The sequence below is a fragment of the Cololabis saira genome, chromosome 3 (genome assembly GCF_033807715.1).
Source record: "Cololabis saira isolate AMF1-May2022 chromosome 3, fColSai1.1, whole genome shotgun sequence".
NCBI classification, from domain to species: Eukaryota; Metazoa; Chordata; class Actinopteri; order Beloniformes; family Belonidae; genus Cololabis; species Cololabis saira.
This window is the reverse complement of record NC_084589.1, coordinates 53,452,024-53,472,343: the sequence shown is the minus strand read 5'-3', so window position 1 is coordinate 53,472,343 and position 20,320 is coordinate 53,452,024. Positions and strand designations below refer to the sequence as shown.

The 20,320-nt window shown below is 47.3% G+C and overlaps 1 protein-coding gene across 1 annotated transcript; it reads left to right on the top strand.

The window, feature by feature from the left end:
* The first annotated feature begins 1,437 nt into the window (after positions 1-1,437).
* On the top strand, positions 1,438-18,693 carry LOC133440796 (dyslexia-associated protein KIAA0319-like). The gene is made up of 14 exons (XM_061718116.1): positions 1,438-2,097; positions 2,172-2,256; positions 2,672-2,758; positions 6,159-6,338; positions 7,335-7,491; positions 7,566-7,714; positions 8,614-8,765; positions 8,873-9,011; positions 9,089-9,248; positions 11,043-11,179; positions 11,370-11,492; positions 16,216-16,306; positions 16,482-16,567; positions 18,509-18,693. Exons 1-14 carry the CDS (start codon positions 1,438-1,440, stop codon positions 18,673-18,675), a joined length of 2,373 nt encoding a protein of 790 aa, XP_061574100.1. The 3' UTR covers positions 18,676-18,693.
* Positions 18,694-20,320: the final 1,627 nt, after the last annotated feature.

The following is a 20,320-nucleotide window of genomic DNA, read 5'->3' as shown; positions in this document are numbered from 1 at the left end:
TGATCCTTGATGTTTCTGCTGGATCTCATTCCCAGTTTCTGAAGGTGTTTATTTCCTGCAGATTCAGACCATGTGGAGGGAAACGTTGCTGCTGCTGCTGCTTCACGGCCTGGAAGGTAAAAACTCTCAACGCTGCAGATCCTTGGAACTCCTGGAATAATAGTTCATGACTCAGCAGATCCTTGCACCTCCTTTAGATATATTCATATATCCAGTTAATGACTCAGCTGGAGCACCTTTTATTTTGAAACATCTCCTTCAACCCTTTATGTTCCTCTTCAAATACAATCTGATTGAGATTTTAAAATGAATGCTGTTTTTATTTGCATTTTTACATCCCAACTTATATTTGTTGTCGTTAGACTTGTAGTCCAGACTGCACTACCGCTATTTCTAAACTATTGGGAGCAAGGGCGAAACTTTAGTTTCAGAGGTGGGGGGGACACAAGTAGGAACGGTAAATTTGTGCGTGTAGCTGAAGCGTGGATGTGCAGTGTGGCTTTGTTATTTTCCTTTAGTGCTATACAATGATAAAAAAGAGTCTTGAATCTTGTGACCTCTTTCTCTGTGGGCATCCTTTATTTTTGACACAACACAACATTAACATGCCACACAACAAATCAGCTCTTACCTTAAGACAGTATACAAGCATTACAGGCTTATATACAGGCCTCTGGAGAAACATAGTTGTTGGCCAGGCTTGATTTTTCATTTTCAAAAGCTTGGGAACAGAAAAAACATAGGATTCCATTGACTCCTTGTTTATAATGGAGCCAAGGAAATTCACAGCACCACTTCTCTTGATCTTAAGGTTTTGTTGCTGAGATGCTGTTCTACAATCACTTTTGGGCTAACATGGTTGGGTTCCTGCCTGCACTTCTTCACTTGGACCTGTCTCCACATATTTCTCCTATGAAATATGAAAATAGATCATGTTCATTCCTTCCTTTCCTTATAAACAAACCAAAATCACCTAACCATTTACAACATATTAAGTTGAGTAATATTTGGCTACTCATCTCTGCACAGCCTACCTGCAACACAGCAGTGCTGCTGCTTTTTTGTCCCGCTGCAAAAATGTATTTTAAACTGAGCTGCCGGCTCCTCTTCATTTCCGCTACGCGTCCTGGCTGTCTGTCTGTGAAGGCTGATTTATGGTTCTGCGTTAAATTGGTACGCGTAGGGTACGCGCCGACGCGCACTGTACGGTGTGCGTCGGCGCGTACCCTACGTCGTAGGCTCTGCGTTGGTGTAACGCGGGAACCATAAATCAGCCTTGAGCAGCTCAGAGGGGAGGAGGGAGGGGGAGTGGGGCTGCCGGGCCGTCAGTACCTTTGGGTGTCTTGATGATTTACAATTACAGGCTGAGCCTACCGTTAGTTTTTAAACTGTAAAAAGTGGGGGGGACAAAAACCTGATTTGAAAACTGGGGGGGACATGTCCCACCTGTCCCCAGTGGAAATTGCGCCCATGATTGGAGGATTTGACTCCAGTGCTTTAAGGGTTGACATTCATGTGTTTCTCTGGGCTGCAGCGGTTCCTCCCTGCCAGCAGGGGTCCACCTTCCCGGAGGCCGTGGCGTCCCCGGCGGTGGACGGCAGTGGGATCCGGCGTGTCCCCGGCGCGGCGTCCCTCCCCCAGTGCGTGGCGGCGGCCTGCGGCCTCCCCGGCTCCGAGCTGGCCTGGCTGTTCCAGGGCCGCTGCTACGTGCTGAGCTGCCGGCGGAGGGGGGACTGCCGGCCCCGGGACCGGCCGGGGGCCGACTCGGTGCTGGCCTTCCTGCGGAGGACGGCCCCCCCGGACCCCTCGGACCCCCCCAAGACCGGTGGCGAGGACCTGGAGGCCCGCGAGGACCTGGAGGCCCTGCAGGACCTGGCGCTCTTCGAGGGGCCCCAGCTCGGCCTCGCCGGGGCCCCTGGTACCCTGGACCTGGACCTGGACCCGGAGGGCCGGGAAGACCGGGGGAACAGGTTCAACCGGTCGGACCCGGGTCCAGAGAGAGACCCGACCCGGACCAGGGGGGTCCAGACCAGACCGTCTGAGGGGGCCAAGAACCAGACTGGGGGACCGCCGGACCCCGTTGCCACGGAGACGACGGTGAGTGAAGGTTCTGATGTCGGTCTGAAGGTCACCTGGTCGTCATGGAAACCAACAGGTTCTCTGTGTTGCAGACGGAGACGGTGAGGAGTTCTGACCCCCCCGGGACCTCCAGACCCGGTCCATCCGCCCCCCCCGGGAGCAGCGCCGGGACACTAGGTAGCCGATGACATCACTTCCTGCTCGTATGACATCACTTCCTGTTTGTATGACATCACTTCCTGCTCATATGACATCACTTCCTGCTCATATGACATCACTTCCTGCTCATATGACATCACTTCCTGCTTGTATGACATCACTTCCTGCTCATATGACATCACTTCCTGCTCATATGACATCACTTCCTGCTCGTATGACATCACTTCCTGCTCGTATGACATCACTTCCTGCTCGTGTGACATCACTTCCTGCTCGGGTGACATCACTTCCTGCTCGTATGACATCACTTCCTGCTCGTATGACATCACTTCCTGCTCGTATGACATCACTTCCTGCTCATATTACATCACTTCCTGCTCATATGACATCACTTCCTGCTCCTTGATCAAAAGTTTCACGTGTCGTCCTGCAGGTCCGCCCCTGACGGCGTCCCCGGGAAACCCTGCGGAGCAGACGCTGCCCGCGGTCGCCCCCGACGACGCCCACGCCCACGAACCAGGTCGGTTCTGACCGGGGGCCAATTAGGACGTTAGTCACGATTAATTAATTACAGGTGTATTTTTGCGTTATGTTTTTTAATCCCTAACTTAACTTTTTCTGTTTGCGAGTTGCTTTTATTTTGAAAGCTGTTTCTGGGGTGGGCTTCCTGTGCTTGAGTTGTGGGTGGAAAACCAGGGTCAGTCCCATTCAGGGGTGTTTCTAGCCCCCTGGGGGTCCAGGGCAGGAGAGACCACAGACATCACAAGACTTGCATGTGGGTGGTGCTCGAAACCCGGAGACTGTTGGGGGGGGCTGATAAGAGGGAGGAGCCGAGGAAGATGTTGAGTTGAGGGAGGTTTGTGTGTTTATCAGTAAGTGTGTGTGTAGCGGTAAGTCTGTGAGCGAAGTTCACAGCTGCTCTCAGCCAATGTCCTTGATGTTATCAGACGGCTCGGTCAGTTCTGAAAAACAGGTCCACAGATGTTCCTGAGAGGGGAGGGTTAGTGGGGGCAGAGTATCTTGTTTACATTCCACCAGTGAGATTGTGACTACAGCGATCGGCCAAACCGCTCTGTCAAGGTCAGATTATAGAATCAGCAATTGTATTAAAGAACAGACAGACTCAGTAATTTTCCGTCTGCCTTCAGTCTCTGGTTCATCAATGGCGACTCCAATCAGACGAATTTGTGATCAATTCCCGCCAAGCCGAGCTTCCAACTTCTCCAGGGTCTTCTCCATCTTACCAATGAGCTCAAAGACGCCGCCAGCCTGAGATTCTGTTCAAGAATCACATCCAGCTTACGGCTTTGCTCCCCCAGCGTTAAAGTCTGAGTGTTGATCACCTTGCTTGATCCTTCAGCCACGTCCGGCAGCTCTGAAAGAGCCAGAACAGCTGTCGACGACTTACGTGTTTGTCGGTAGACCAGGAATCCCCCTCCTCCGATCAAGAGAAATCCTGCTATCATAAATCCAATTATGAAGCATCTTCAACGTCCTCGACAGACAGAATCTGGAGGCACAAAGGCTTCCAGTGTTTCCAGGAATCCATTGTGTATCCAGCAAAAAATGTCCCGTCGGGGCAGGAGGGCTCCCTTACCCCCTGACTTCTGATTGTGCTGAGAGACCAGTTAATCAATTCCATGATTGTAGAGTTTGGGAGGAGTGAAAACGAGAGACTCTGAAGACGAGACAAACAAAAGCAGCAGCAGGACAGATTGATAAGGGAGAGGAGCAGAAAAAGCGTCCTCCTTCGTCGAGAGCCGGAAGAAGAAATAACATAACTATCTTAATGTACATAAACACTGACTTATTATGACGCTATCAACAGGTTTAGAAGAAAATGGCGGAATTCACTTTACAGACTTTAAAGCTGCACAACGTAACTTTCAGCTTTTGTTGAGTTTGGCGTCTCCTTTAGACAAAAGCGGTAGTGCTTTACCAGTAGTGTGGCAGGGTTCCTACCATGCTCCTCAAAGTTACATAGTGCCAGTGAAGGCGATACAGACCCCTCAGATCATGACAGAGGTTCATTAAACCTGTTGGACGTTGATGTTCCATCACAATGATGATGATGAAATATGATATTAAGCTGGAAAAGTTACGTAGTGTCGCTTTAATGTGCAATATTTCACCCTCTAGAGACTCTTAGAGACGACTAACCCCCCGTTCACACTGAAAGCGTCACAGGCGTCATAGGCGTCTGGCTGCCATTCATTGTCTATGAAAACGGGCGTCGAGAAGCGGCGGGGGCGGCGGGGGCGGCGGGAGCGTTGCGTTAATTTGAAGTTGAAAAATCTGAACTTTATGCAAATGAGCAGCGTTGACGCCGAGGCAGCGTCCAATCACAGACCGGGATTCCCGAAGCGAGAAGCCTCAATGCAGATTGTACTTTCATGTTCACACAAACGTTCACTCATTCACATGCTACAGGAGCAGAGCTGTCACTAACAAACTTATTTATCAGGAATTAATATATTTCATCCAGCAAAATGACATTTTTGCTGATTTAACTGCCGTTTTTACCTGAACTGCTCATGTGAAACAGTAACTGATGGCCATTTTATTTGCTACATTGATCCAACGAAAAATAATTAAAACCTGTGCTTATTAATCACAAAACACAGTTTAAACATCATGACCAAATCCGCTCCGACCCGGTGTGTCAGTATCAGCGCAGACAGACTGCAGCTTCACCTGAATTATGGTTCTGCGTTAAATCGACGGCGTAGCCGACGGCGTAGGGTCGCGGTGCGGTGTGCGTCGCCGCGTACCCTACGCCGTCGGCTCTGCGTTGGTGTGACGCGGAACCATAAATCAGCGTAGGAGGATTTATGGTTCACCGGGAGCAAGGGCTCTGGTTGATGTTGATCCGCAGACCAAACTTGTTAAGGAGCATCAAACTCACTCTTATCTACACGGAAATAACGCTAAAATATAAAGAAGGCTTCCCAAAGTGTGATCTATGGTGAAATAGGAAACTGAAGATGTGCAGCTATATGAGTAGGCTGTTCCCACTGTTCCCTCCAGTTCTGCAGCAAGGCTTTAAGCCCCGTCCACTGCAGCTTTAAGCCCCGTCCACTGCAGCTTTAACCCCGCCCACTGCAGCTTTAGCCCCGCCTCTGCAGCTTTAGTCCCGCCCACTGTAGTTTTAGCCCCGCCCACTGCAGCTTTAGCCCCGCCCACTGCAGCTTTAGCCCCGCCCACTGCAGGCGTCGACAGTGCAGCATCTTTCAGTGTGAACACACCAAGCAGCGAGATGCTGACGTCGGGAGATTTTTGAGGCTTTCAGTGTGAACGCAGGGTTAGACTCGCTTACAAACAGTTATTTTGAAGATCTATTAAGAATTATTAAGCTTTGGGGCCGCTCGGTGGCGCAGTGGGTTAAGCAGCGGCTCATATACTGAGGCTACAGTCCTCCTCCTGCAGCGGTCGCGGGTTCGAATCCAGCCCGCGCACCTTTGCTGCGTGTCTTCCCCGTTCTCTCTCTCTACCCCTTTCCAGTCTGCATCTCAATGAAGGGCCACTAGAGCCCAAAAAAATCTTTAAAAAAAAAAAAAAAGAAAAAAAAAAAGAATTATTAAGCTTTGTGATAGCATCCGCCGCATGTGAGGAAACTATTGTGAGTGAAACTCTTGTCTTACTGTCGTCCTGCGTGAGGGTCAGTGAGGATTAGTGTTGGATGTGATATAGTCCTTTATAACTCCAGCGGACATTCATCAGTGAAATATTTATGACTCTGCAGCGTGTAACATAGATCAGGACATTTTCGGACATTGTAAAACTCCCGTACCGGCGACGCCATTTTCAGTGTTGATGCTTTCTAAAGACTGCCACGGTCGGTGCATCTCTAGATGTCTGTAGACGAACGTAGGACAACGGCAGCAGCTGAACGTTCTCACAGAAGCTCCTCCCTCTTCCAGACGCGCTGCAGTCGGGGTCGGTCAGACCCGGACCCCCGACCCAGACCGATGACCCCCGACCTCTGACCCGGGCCGCCACCGCTGGGCCCCCCCCTCCGGTCCCATCAGACCCCCCCAGATCCTCCCTGGCCGCCTGCGTCCTCCCTTCAACCTCGACGCCGCCGCCGGCTGCTGCTGCAGGTACGACTGAACCAGCCCTCCCCGGGTTCTGGACCTGGTTCTGGACCTGGTTCTGGTTCTGGTTCTGGACCTCCTGCTGCTGTTTTTGAGGTTCTGAAGATGTTAGAGTTAATGTTGTTTCTGTCAGGCTGTTTCAGTTTTAGTTTAGTCTAGTCTTTGGGTCCAGCTATCACTTAGCTTAGTTTTAGTCCCGTTCATTCTCCTTTTAATCGTGTCAAGTTTCAGTCGACTAAAAGTCTGAGCATTTTAGTCTTATTTTAGTCAGAATTGTCCATTTTAGTTTGGTTTCAGTCAAACATTGTATTCATCCAAACCCATTTTACAATTCAAACAAGGTTATCTTATTATTATATTATTGTTACCTTATAGACTCAAAAATACATTCATTCCAGATACAGAAGACTCTCATTTGAGTTTACAACATTTTTTCCTGTGATTTTGTGGTGACTGGGATGGAAGACATGACGTAAACAACGAGGAAATTACCGAAAACATGGACATTAAGGATCTTTGGTAGAGCATTTTGTCTCGTTTTTATTCCTCTACGATATTGCATTATATATTTAATTATCGTTATCGTCACATGACCAGCATTTTCGTCTCGTCTCGTTTTCCTGAGGTGATAAAAGTTCGTTGACAACAATATTTAGTCAGAATTTCCGTTGATGAAAGCAACTTTAGTTGGATGGATGGATGGATGGATGATGGATGGAAGGTTGGATGCAAATTTTAGCAGAGTTTTTATTTTGTAATCTACATTTTAGTCTGGTTTTTAATCCTCTACGATATTGCATTATATATTTAATTATCATTATCGTCACATATGAATCTTTAAGAAACACCAAGACAACCGTAGTCACAGCTTATGCAGATGATTCCCAGATCTACGTTGAACTCTCATGATTAGGATCCTTTTTTTATTTTGTAATCTTTATTTTGTAAGGTCGGAGCTTGTGGTTGTAACTTTAGTTGTTGTTTCTAAACTTGATCCTTCAGTCTCGGTGTCCTCAGACGTCGGAGGGTCAAACCGCGGCCCGCTGGCCGTCGTGGGCCCCGACAGGAAGCTGTTCCTGCCGCTCAGCAGCCTGTGGCTCAACGGCAGCGGCAGCACCGACGACCGCGGCGTCAGCAGCTACCGCTGGGAGGTGGTGAGGTGAGACGCCGGCCCTGCCGGAGAAACGCCGGCCCTGCCGGTCTCTGAGACTCTGACCGGATCCCTGTCCACAGCGGCCCCCCCGGGGCCCGGCTGGAGGCCGCCGACCAGGCCGTCGCTACGGTAACGGGGGTCCGGGCCGGACGCTACACCTTCAGGCTGACGGTGCGAGACCAGGAGGGGGCGGAGGACAGCGCCTCGCTGAGCGTGAGGGTGGAGGAGGGTGAGTTAACGCGGGGGGGAGGGGGCACCTGTCTCTCTCTCACCACCTCTGTTTCACCACCTGTCTCTCAGAATCAGAAAAAGCTTTATTGCCAGGTCAGACATAAATCAGACGAGAGAACTTGACTCCGGTTCACACCGATGGCACCATTAATACGGACGCAATTTTTTAGAGGAAGGATGACACTGGGATGGAGGAGGAGGGAAAAAAAGGATCTTCACACTTTGTATTAATACCTAGTGTCAAGGTGCAAAAAACCCCACCTCAGCACAGAAAAGCAACATACACACAACAAAACAACATCATAACTTGCATGTGTGTGTGTGTGTGTGTGTGTGTGTGTGTGTGTGAGCGGTAAGTCTGTGAAACTTTGCCCCAGAGCTGCTCCTCAGCCATTGTCCTTGATGTTATCAGACGGCTCGGTCAGTTCTGAAACAGGTCCACAGATGTTCCTGAGAGGGGAGGGTTAGTGGGGGCAGAGCCACTTGTTTACATTCCACCAGGGAGATTGTCCTCGACAGACAGGATCGCCAAACACAACGGTTTCCAGGAATCCATTGTGTATCCAGCAAAAAATGTCCCATCGGGGCAGGAGGGCTCCCTTACCCCCTGACTTCTGGTCGCAAAAATTTGGTCAATTGTGCTGAGAGACCAGTTAATCAATTCCATGATTGTAGAGTTTGGGAGGAGTGAAAAGGAGAAACTCTGAAGACGAGACAAACAAAAACAGTAGCAGGACAGATAGGGAGGGAGAGGAGCAGAAAAAGCGTCCGCCTTCACCGAGAGCCAGAAGAAGACCACTCCCCACCTGTCTCTCTCACCACCTCTGTATCTCTCTCTCACCTGTCTCTCTCTCACCTGTCTCTCTCCCCCCCGTCTCCCCCCCGTCTCCCCCCCAGCCAGGACTCCCCCCCCGGTCGCCCACGCCAGCGGCAGCCACACCCTCGTCCTGCCCAACGACTCTCTGGTCCTGCGGGGCTCCGTAACCGACGGCGACCAGAGCCAGGTCCGGTACCAGTGGACCCGGGACGGCCAGAGTCCTGCAGCCGGGGTCCGTGCTCTCGCCCTCAAACTGGGTTTATTTATATTTCATGCTCTGGTGAAACGTTAGGTTTTGGTTCTGGTTCTGGTTCTGGTCTGACCCCCCCCTCCCCCCAGGTGGTCCTGTACGGCTCGGAGACTCTCCCCTCCCTCTACCTGTCCGGTCTGGTCCAGGGAACCTACCTGTTCCAGCTGAGGGTGACGGACGCCCGCGGACGCTCCAGCGTCGCCACGGCAACGGTGGAGGTGCAGCCAGGTGAGGCCTCATCAGCCCCCAGCCGCGTCTCAACCCCCCACCGGGTCTCACCCCCCCCTGTCTCCGTGTCTCCCCAGAGTCCTCCGGGGTCCAGCAGGTGGAGCTGGAGATGCTGGTCCAGATCTCCCAGGTCAGCGTGTCTCAGCGGGACACGCTGGTCCGACAGCTCGCCGCCCTCATGCACGTCCTGGACCGGGACGTGCAGGTCCGAGCGCTGCAGGGACGCTCGCACCTCAGGTGGGTTCTGGGTACTGGGGCAGGTGGGTTCTGGATCTGGACCAATGAAATCATCCGTCTGCACTGAGATCCCGACGTAAGAACGTTAGTCATGACTCAGATGTCAGTAAAGGTCAGAATCTCCCAGTAATTTAATAGTAAAAATACAGAAAAAGCAGGAAAAGAGAGAACAGAGAGAATGAAGAACAGAGAGGCAGATCTTTGAAGATGCTCAACAATAGACAACAGTCTCATCAGCGTAAAAGATGTACAGATGCATTCATGTTTCCGCTTACGCCGTTCAAATCAATAATGAAGACAGCGGGTCCTAAGATGGAACCTTGCGGCACACCATTTACAATTTACCATTTACCATTTACAGGGTTTAGGAACCTGGAGCTGAATCTTTCCATTCACGATAGGAGTCTACAGACTTACAAGAGTACCACTTCCTTTCCATTTTACGCACGTTTTGTTTCAACATGCAGATATTTGAGTAATACCAGGGAGTTAAGCTCCTCTGGTTGGAAACCTAGAGGGATCTACAGGGATCTGGGGAGATCCAGAGTAATTAGAGTATTGAAAAGTACCATATTTTCCGCACTATAAGGCTGACCATGCGCCTTATAATCCGGTGCGCCTTATATATGGATCAATATTGAGCCTTATATATGGATCAATATTGAGCCTTATATATGGATCAATATTGAGCCTTATATATGGATCAATATTGAGCCTTATATATGGATCAATATTGAGCCTTATATATGGATCAATATTGAGCCTTATATATGGATCAATATTGAGCCTTATATATGGATCAATATTGAGCCTTATATATGGATCAATATTGAGCCTTATATATGGATCAATATTGAGCCTTATATATGGATCAATATTGAGCCTTATATATGGATCAATATTGAGCTGCAACAGGTCTCGCAACTCGAAAATAATAAAACGAATGGAGTGAATGGAGTTGTCAGAAAGCTGATTTGTAATCTATTAATAAAGTTTGACTGACCTATCTGACTGTTTTGTTGACATTCCCTTTAGCGCAGCACCGTCTGATGGATGCATAACGTAACCCCAGCCTCTGCTATAGTAAAATGTTTTAAAATACGTCATTCATTGAAAGTGCGCCTTATAGTGCGGAAAATACGGTAATTGGAGTAACAGATGAACGCGTCGCCACACAAACGTCCGGCGGCTGCTGAACCAGAACGTGCTGGTTTCCTGTCGACAGTCGTCGTTGATCCTCTCCGTTCTTAAGTGGTTGTGTGTGTGTGTGTGTGTGTGTGTGTGTGTGTGTGTGTGTGTGTGTGGTTCTGGTTGTGTGTGTGTGTGTGTGTGTGTGTGTGTATGTGTGTGTGTGTGTGTGTGTGTGTGTGTGTGTGTGTGTGTGTGTGTGTGTGTGTGTGTGTGTGTGTGTGTGTGGTTCTGGTGTGTGTGTGTGTGTGTGTGTGTGTGTGTGTGTGTGTGTGTGTGTGTGTGTGTGTGTGTGTGTTGTTCTGGTTGTGTGTGTGTGTGTGTGTGTGTGTGTGTGTGTGTGTGTGTGTGTGTGTGTGTGTGTGTGTGTGTGTGTGTGTGTTGTTCTGGTTGTGTGTGTGTGTGTGTGTGTGTGTGTGTGTGTGTGTGTGTGTGTGTGTGTGTGTGTGTGTGTGTGTGTGTGTGTGTGTGTGTGTGTGTGTGTGTGTGTGTGTGTGTGTGTGTGGTTGTGTGTGTATCCATGTGTGTGTGTACGTGTGGTTGTGTGTGTCTCCATGTGTGTGTGTGTGTGTGTGTGTATATGTGTGTATCCATGTGTGTGTGCAGCACGGTCCTCCGGTTCTCCGTGGGGGGCCCCGGGGGGCCCCTCTCAGGCTCCAGGGTGGTGTCTCTGCTGAGGAACCAGCTGCTGGGAGAGAAGACGGACTACCTGCTGTTCAGGGTGCTGAGGGTGGACACCGTGGGTGAGTGGACCGGTCCGGACCGGTTTTGACCAGATCTGACCGGTTTTAACCAGTTCTCTGACCAGTTCAGACCTGTTCAAACAAGCTCTGATCGGTTCTGACCGGTTCAGTTCGGCTCAGGAACGTTTTATTTCCTGATTTTCCTGTGTAAAGTGCTAACTGAACGGATCTAATCTCCGTTTCCGTCCAGTGTGTCTGCTCCACTGCTCTGGGCGGGGCCAGTGTGATCCAATCACAAAGCAGTGCGTCTGTGACCCGTTCTGGACGGAGAACCTGGTCCGCCGTTACCTCGGAGACGGAGAGAGCAACTGTGGTAACAGCACTATCTACACACACACTCACACATATATATATACACACACACATATGCTATCCCACCGGTCCTCACTGAGGTCACATCCCAAGTCCTTTTGCCAGATATTTTTGAGTGAGGTCAGAGAAGAGCTATGATGGTCTAACAGAACACTGTAAATCACAGAAATTTTACCTTTTAATGATGTGGAGTTCACCTAGATCTCCTCTAGGTCTGTTAACCCCAAAGATAGTCGACCCTCCCCTTTCAGAGTGGTAATTAAGTGGCTTAATTGCAAATATTTATAAAAATCTTGTTTCGGGATTTCAAATTTTGATCTTAAATCTGGAAAGGATTTGAGTGTGCTTTTGGTGAACAGGTGTCGGAACTGATATATACCGTTCTCCTTCCACTTTGCAAACAGGGAATTTCCAATCAATGGTGGCAGATCTTGGTTTAACGATAAAGGGGCAAGCCTAGAGATTCTGTCTGAGACTCCACAGAACTTTTTCACATCTTGCCACGCTCTAAGAGTGTTACAGATTACATAGGTTCTTGTTACCAGGTTTAGTGTGTTTATATCGTTGATAAATGGTAGCGAGGTTATGGGTGTAGGGAGACAGAGTTCTTCTTCTATATCAATCCAGTGAGCATTATCACGTTTTTGTACCCAACCAATCAGGCCCTTCGTCTGGGCAGCCCAGTAGTACATCTGAAAATCTGGCAGTCCCAGCCCACCCTTCTCTCTGGACTTTGTTAGAGTTTTAAAAGCTATCCTAGGAGAAGAGTTTTTCCAGATAAAGGAGGTCAGTATTTTATTTACGGACTTAAAGAACGATTTATTTAAATAGCAGGGCAGTGACTGAAATAAATAGCTGAAACGTGGTAATATGTTCATTTTAATTACATTAATTTGCCCGAGAAATGAAATGGGGAGCATAGTCCAATGCTCTAACTCGTCCTTAATCTTCTTAAGTAATGGGACAAAATTTACCTGATAAAGATCTTTGAGTTTGGGAGGCATGTTTATACCGAGATATTTAAAGCCATTCTGAGCCCAGGTGAAAGGTGAGACGGTCTTGAGTTTGTGAGAGACTGGGGAGTTCAATAGTAAAGCGTTGGATTTTGTCAGATTTATTTTATAGCCCGATATCATTCCAAATTTGGTGATGAGGTCTAACACTGCTGGGATCGATCTCTCCGGCTTGGTCAGGTATAAGATTATATCATCAGCATACAGTGAAATTATATTATTTGTTTTCCCAATATCAATACCGATAATCTCTTCACTAGCCCAAACGGCTTCTGCTAGTGGTTCAATCGCCATGTTGAATAAAAACGGGTATAGAGGGCATCCCTGCCGACAGCCTCTGTATAAACCAAATTTTTCAGTGAGGGTGCCGTTAATGCATATTTGAGCTTGCGGGTTGCTATACATAGCCCTAATCCACCCAATGCATTTCTCACCTTGATTAAATTTCTCCAGGACGGCCAATAGATATGACCACTCAACCTTATCAAACGCTTTTTCTGCATCGAGTGATACCAGTAGGGCTGGTTTGTTGTATAGGGCCGGGTGGTCAATCACATTAAGTAACCTCCGAACATTGTCAGAGGAGTAGCGTGCCTTCACAAAGCCAGATTGGTCAGCCTTGAATATCTGGGGTAAGAGGTCCTCAAGCCTGTGTGCAATTCATTTTGATATTATCTTAAAGTCAACTGGAAATAGCGAAATTGGGCGAAATGAGGTGCATTCAGCAATGTCTTTGTCCTTCTTATGTATTAGTGTAATTATCGCTGTATTCATGGATTCAGGAAGGGTTCCATTTTCAAAAAAATCTGTGAGCATGGGCATAAAAAGGGGCTCAATTTGCGGCCAGAAGGCCTTATAGAACTCTACAGAATATCCGTCCAAACCTGGAGTTTTTCCGGATGGCATTGGCTTAATTGCGTGTAGCACCTCATCTGAGGTGAATGGAGCACTCAGCTGTTCCTTCTCGCCCTCCGAGATTGAAGATAAAGATAAATCATCCAGGAATGTGTGGATGTCCGTTTCGGAGGGATTCTCTGACGTGTAAAGCTGTTTATAAAAGTCAAGAAATGAGGACTGTATTGTTTGTGTATCATATTTCAATTGGCCTGTCGCATTACGTATGCATTTTATTGTTCTATCCGCACGTTCTTTTTTAAGTTGATAGGCTAGAAGCCTGCTGGGCTTATTACTGTATTCGTGATATTGCTGTCTAGTGAAGAACATGAGTTTTTTATCATGTTCAGTTTGGACGAGATTAAGACTAGTTCTGACTGCATTTAGTTTCTTCATATTTTCATCCGTAGGCGATTGTTTGTGGGATTGTTCCAGATTGATTAACTCCTTCTTAAGTTGTTCTGTTTGTTGAACGATAGTTCTTTTCTTTGCAGATGTGTAACAGATCAGTTGACCCCTGATTACAGCTTTAGCTGCATCCCACATTATTGCTGAAGAAACAGGGGAGGCTGCGTTGTCCTGTCTGTACTGTTCCAGCCACCTTCTAATATTATTGCAGGCTTCGGTACTTGTGAGAAGTGAAGAGTTAAATCTCCAATGTTTAGTCTGGTGCATCTGTTGAGGGAGGGATAGCTTAAGATGGACTGGAGAGTGATCTGATATAAGAATGGGCCCTATATTACACGAAATCACGGATGAGAGATGTTCCTGGGGTAAAAGAAAAAAGTCTAATCGGGAATATGATTTGTGCCTAGCCGAATAGAAAGTGTAATCTTTCACTGTGGGGTTAAGTTCCCTGCACACATCAACAAGACCTACATCATTCGAGGCTAACCTCAAAGTCTTTGATGCATTAGGATTGGACAATGTGGGTGAGGATTTATCCAGATTACCGTCCATACAGCAGTTGAAGTCTCCAGAGATCATTCCAAAGTCTGTGTTATATTGGTTAAATAAGGTGATCATATCTAACATGAATTTAGGGCGATCTTCATTAGGTGCGTAGATGTTAAGCAGTGTTAGTTCTCGCCCATATAGCATCCCTCGGATTAGTATATGCCTACCCTCGTAGTCGGTATGTTGGTCTTTAAAAATGAAAGGCAGATTTTTGTGAATCAGTATTGCCGTTCCTCTTTTATTGCTAGTGAAGCTAGAGAAATATACCTGCCCAACCCAGTCTCTCTTAAGTTTTTGTGCTCCTCATTGGACAGATGCGTTTCTTGTAGAAAGGCCACTGCTATTTTTTCCTTTTTCAAGAATGTAAGAACTCTTTTCCGCTTAATTGGGTGACCAAGGCCTCTGACATTAAACGTTATTACGTTAAGCGTGCTAGACATACCAAGATTGACATATGTTGACTGTGCTTGACCATGGTAAAACAAAAAGACAAATAATAAAAAACTAACATACTGTTAAAGTAAAAAAAAACACAGGTAGAGTATAAGGGGCAAGGCAACCCTATAACAAGTAACACCCTTAACTTGTCAGGCAGGTAGCGATTAGCTTCCAACAACGCACAATTTGTTTGTAAAAAACGGAAAAAATGCCTTTGTGCAGAAAAAAAAAAATAGGCTAAAAGAAAAAAGAAAGGATAAGCTTAGCTTTGCTAGGTAGTACTATGCTCTTGTAAAGACAAAACGCAGGTAAAAGAAAAAAATAAAAATAAAATAAATGAGGAGGGGCATGTCAAAGTGGGCATCAGTTTGGCAGGCGCTGACTAGTGTTCAGGTTGTGCTAGCCACAAGGACTAGACTAAATCAGGGGTCACCACTAAGATAACTGAGTGGGGCCGTCCCCAATTCAATCCGTCCTGCACAAAAACAGATATATATACGCACACATATGTATATATATAAAAAAAATAATAAATAAATGTAAATAAATGTGTGCTGATTTAAATTATAAGAACAGGGTGTCTAGCCCTTAACGCTTTCCCCTATTCTATTCTTTTGTTTTAAAGACAATTCAAAGCTTATTTTCATTCATCTAATAATAATTAAAAAAAAAAAAAAAAAAAAAAAACCATAGAGCCCAGCCACCTGTTATCCACGTCCCTTCACCGCTCCATTGCTTACCAAACCAATAAGTAATAATAATAAACCAAAACGTCAGTCGATACAGGCACTGTTAGTGTTCAAAAACAAAATGTTACATCAACGACTTGACAACAACCAATGTGTACCTGCTATTTATTGTCCATGTAAACCAATGCCGAGCAAATCAGCTTAAGTGGCAGCTAAGCCTGAAAAAGTCAAAGATGGTGGTCCTATGTTTATGCACGCAGGCTAGTGCACTCACCCCATTCCATGTATGAAAGACAGTTCAAACCTGGCCATGTGTGGCTTATCCCGCCGTAATGTTGCGGTAAAATTCCTCAGCTTCTTGTGAGTTTTGCTATGATTAACTGTAAGTCTCCACTTTCTACCCCACTTCTCTGCACATACCAACATTTTATGCAAATCCTTTTCGTTTTCAGCTACCAAAATGATATCGTCCGCATAAAGCAAAATATCTAATTTGTTACCATCATAGTTAAGTTCTGGATGTTTCAAATGTTTTGTGAGAAGGATCCTAATTAACGTCCAAGCTTCTGGACCTTCAGCTGGACAGATGGAGATGATAAAACTTGCTGGAGATCTGTAGCAGAACCAGGTTCCCCCTGACCAGAACCGGTCCAGAACCGGTCCAGAACCGGTCCCTGACCAGAACTGGTCCTCCTGACCAGAACTGGTCCCTGACCCGTGTCTCTCCCCCCAGAGTGGAGGGTTCTGTACGTGATCGTCAGCAGCTTCGTCCTCGTCGTCTTCATCCTGTCGGCCGGTTGGACCTTCGTCTGCTGCTGCCGGAGGTGAGACCAGGACGTCTGAGGTCTAGACCCCTGAGACTCGGACCTGGACCTGGACCTGGACCTGGACCTGAGACCTCTGACTGACCTCAGAACTGCCCCTCCTGTCTGACCTCTGACCCCTGACCCCTGACCTCTGACCCCTGACCTCTGACCTCTGACCTCTACTCCTGTCCAGGTCCAGGGACCCCCGGCTGAGGAGGAAGACCAAGTACAGTATCCTGGACAACATGGACGAGGAGCTGGAGCTGCGGCCCAGATTCAGTGAGTCGCTTTATTGGTTTATCTGATGGTTCTGGAGGTCCAACAGAACCATCCTCGCTGGTTCTGGTTCTGGAGGTCCAACAGAACCGTCCACACCGTGTCTCCAACTGTCAAATACATTTATACGCAGACGCAGTCATGTATACATCAGTAATAACACATCAGTAACCCACAGATCCTACAAAGTGAATTTTCTACTGTTCAGAATTGGCTCTTCTAATAAACTGTTGTTAAACCCGTTGCTGCTCTGACGGCCCACGGGCCATAAAGAGTCATGGTGGTGTCATCGGACTTAGTTTTGAGTCCTACACCTTTATTGGTGGAAATTGCACACGCGAGGGCCCGTTCATCGCTGCTTTCTGCTTTCATTAATATTGTTGTTCTTGTTTGTTATTACTGTGTTATATTCAGTATTTACTTGTGCTCTTGGGGTGTGGTAGGTCTTGGGTATATGGAGCTGGAACAGTCTCGTAATTCACAAATGCACACGCTGATCCATAAATGCACAGGACAAGATTCACAAATGCACAGACCGTTTCACAAATGCAAAGAACAATTCACACGTGCGTAGGACAAGATACACAAATATATTTTTGATGCTACACACAAATATAACCTGATTTACAAACGTTTTTCTGTCTGTGAGCTGCGCTGGATTTGTGTGAGACTTTTGAGACTCTCCTGACGTGACTCGATCCACAAATACGTTTTTTTTTAACATGGAAGGATCTGCAACCAATCAGATGTCTTCCTTTGTTTCAGTCAATCATAAGAGCTCACCCCACGTGGGAGACGATTTACTCTATACCAATCAGATTAAAGGGGCGGATACACCTGCTGTTGGAGCTGCGTTCGCATCGTTCGCTTAGAAAAGTGACTAATATTTGGAGTTGGTGGAGTAAAGATAAATAAACAGCAACACGGATGGAGAGGAGACACTGCTCTGCTTTTATTCTGATCTCGGTGAAGAAAACATCAGATCTGAGATGGTTTGTCGGGCCGTTCAACCAGAGCCGTCAGGAGACTGGAGACCTCTTAGTCCTGCAGATGCAGCAACTGATGATGAGAAACAGCGTTTGTGAATCTAGTCCTGTGCATTTGTGGATCGGGCTGTGCATTTGTGAATGATGAGACTGTTCTAGCTCCAAACTTGGGGACTGGTGTGTGTTTGTGTGAGAGCCTTATGTGTTATGTATGTGAGTGTTTTGTACTTGTGTTGTATGTTTCATGTTGGATCCCCTGGAAAATGAGATGCTTCATCTCAAGGTTAATCCGTTAATGCTGCACGCGGATTCAAATGCTATCAGTCCACTGAATAGGAATGTATCATGTGTAATCAGAGCCTTGAATGGTGTGAGTAGATGATGTAATCAGAGCCTTGAATGGTGTGAGTAGATGATACTGTCTACCCGGTACATTTTTGTCATTATTCTTTGGGTTGATAATGGCTTTCCCAGCTACTGCTATTGAAAACGAAAATTAGGCTGAGTAGATGTTTTGTAACTAAAACCTAACCCTCACCCTAAACCTAACCTTAACCTTAAACTAAAACCCAAAAAATAGCCCAGGACTGTTGCATGTTTTTGTGAGGGAAGAGAACATTAGCTACCCAAGGGAACACGGGGAGAACATGCAAACTCCACACAGAAAGATCCTTTCACCAACCCCACCCAGGGTGAGGGTGCTGAAGTCATGGGGGAACTAACATGCACTTCAGCGCCCACAGCGTCCCCGGCGGGAATCCAACCCAGGACCTTCTTGCTGTGAGACGGCTGCACTACCAGCTGCAGCATCGTGCCCCGGGTAGACAGTATCATCTACTCACACCATTCAAGGCTCTGATTACACATGATACATCCCTATTCAGTGGACTGATAGCATTTGAATCCGCTGTTAATAAATCCATTAATAAATCCGTTAACATGTATTCTTGTGTCTCAGGCATCAAGCACCGCTCCACGGAGCACAACTCCAGCCTCATGATGTCGGAGTCGGAGCTGGACTCGGACCAGGACTCCGTCTTCAGCCGGGACCGGCCGGGACCGGGACCGGGTCGGCTCAAGAACCGGGGCGGGGGTCCGGCCCGGAACGGGAACGCCTTCGGGTGACGGGGGGGACGGCGGCGGCGCCGGGACGACCCAGTACTGGACTGAGACCCCGACCCCCCGGAGGACGGACCTGCAAGGACGAGCAGAACCTCGGAGGCGGGTCGGACCTCCTCCCGGGTCGGAATATCCAAGACCAAGTCCTGGACCCGGTCCAGACCCGCTTTCATCCTTTACAAGAACATTCGGTCCAGTTCGGGGATCGAGACCCGGGTCGTCTTAACTTTGCACCAAACCAGGACTAAAAGGACCTGAGACTCCGCCCACTGATGATGTCATAGGTTATAAATAGAAGCTGATTGGCTGAAACCAGAACCTGCAGGGACCAGGACCTGCAGGAACCGCCTCACCGTCGTCATGGTTACGGGTCTAGAATTGAAGTTATAAACTAACGACGGCAGAAGATGCTGTGACTCCTGATCCCCCTGATCCCAGGACCGGGATCCAGGTCCAGTTGGGGCTTTTATTTTGAAGGATTCTGAACTTTAACTTAGGGCTTTTATTGTTAATTAAGTTCGGCTCCAAACAAACAAACAAACATCACGTTACAATTTCATGTTTAATTCAGTTTCACAGGTACAAACAGAATCTGGACTTAGTTTACAAGAACATGAGTTAGATCAGACCCCCCCTCGGTACAGGTACCAGAACCCCCCCCTGCATGTGATGTCATCACCATGGTAACGCTGATGGACAGTCGTTGGGGGCGGAGCTTAAGGGTCCTGACGTCTGATTCAATGTTTTTATGATTGTTGCTTTTTCTCTGCTAATAAAAACGCTGAGGAGGAAGAGACGACTGCTGACGCTTTCATGGTGGGCGGGGCTTAACCAGAGCCAATCACAGGACAGGATGGACATGTGGCCACGCCCCCTTTCAGGTGGGAACTAACGGCAGCAGGTTGAGACGAAGTCTAAACATTTAAATCCTGTAACTGTTTTCTTCTGTGAAAAAGTCAAATCAGACGCGTCATTGAACCTCCGACCACCAGGTGGCAGCGTTACATATTATACCTCCTTTAAAGGACTAACGTAATCTAAGAACTTTAACTAAATCTTCAACTAAATCTTCAAAGATGTTCTTTTATGTAAAAAAAAAAAAGTAAATCACATTGTTGGCAAATTTGGCAACGATCACATGACATTCGACAAACAAAATGATCCAGCACTCGTTTAAATTTAGCAAACATCTTAAAGTTAAATGGGACCTATTATAACATCTAATACCTATTTTAAACAGACCTTGAATGTCTTAAAAACAAGCTTTTGATTGTTTTTGCTAAATAAATGAGAAATTCAGCCTCTGATCCATGTCTTTATCATCCCAGTCTCTAACCTCATTATCTATGCAGGATTCTGAGTGGGCGGGGCTATGATAATGAGGCTCTGTGCTGATTGGCTGCCTGAATGACGTGATACACCGCTACGAGAAAATGGCGGAAGCTCCGGCCGGTGGAGTTACTTGTGGGCGTGGTTTCACGCATCGGAGGAAAACATATGTAACAGGGCCTGATTTAGCGAGGCCCGCTAAGGTGGGCAGACTCGTATGTAGGGTGTGCCACAACACGGCACGGGCAAAAAAATTTTGGGGGGTCAAACCCCTGAAATGCATAGAAGCTATGCTGTCATCATATCAGTTCATGTGTCTTCT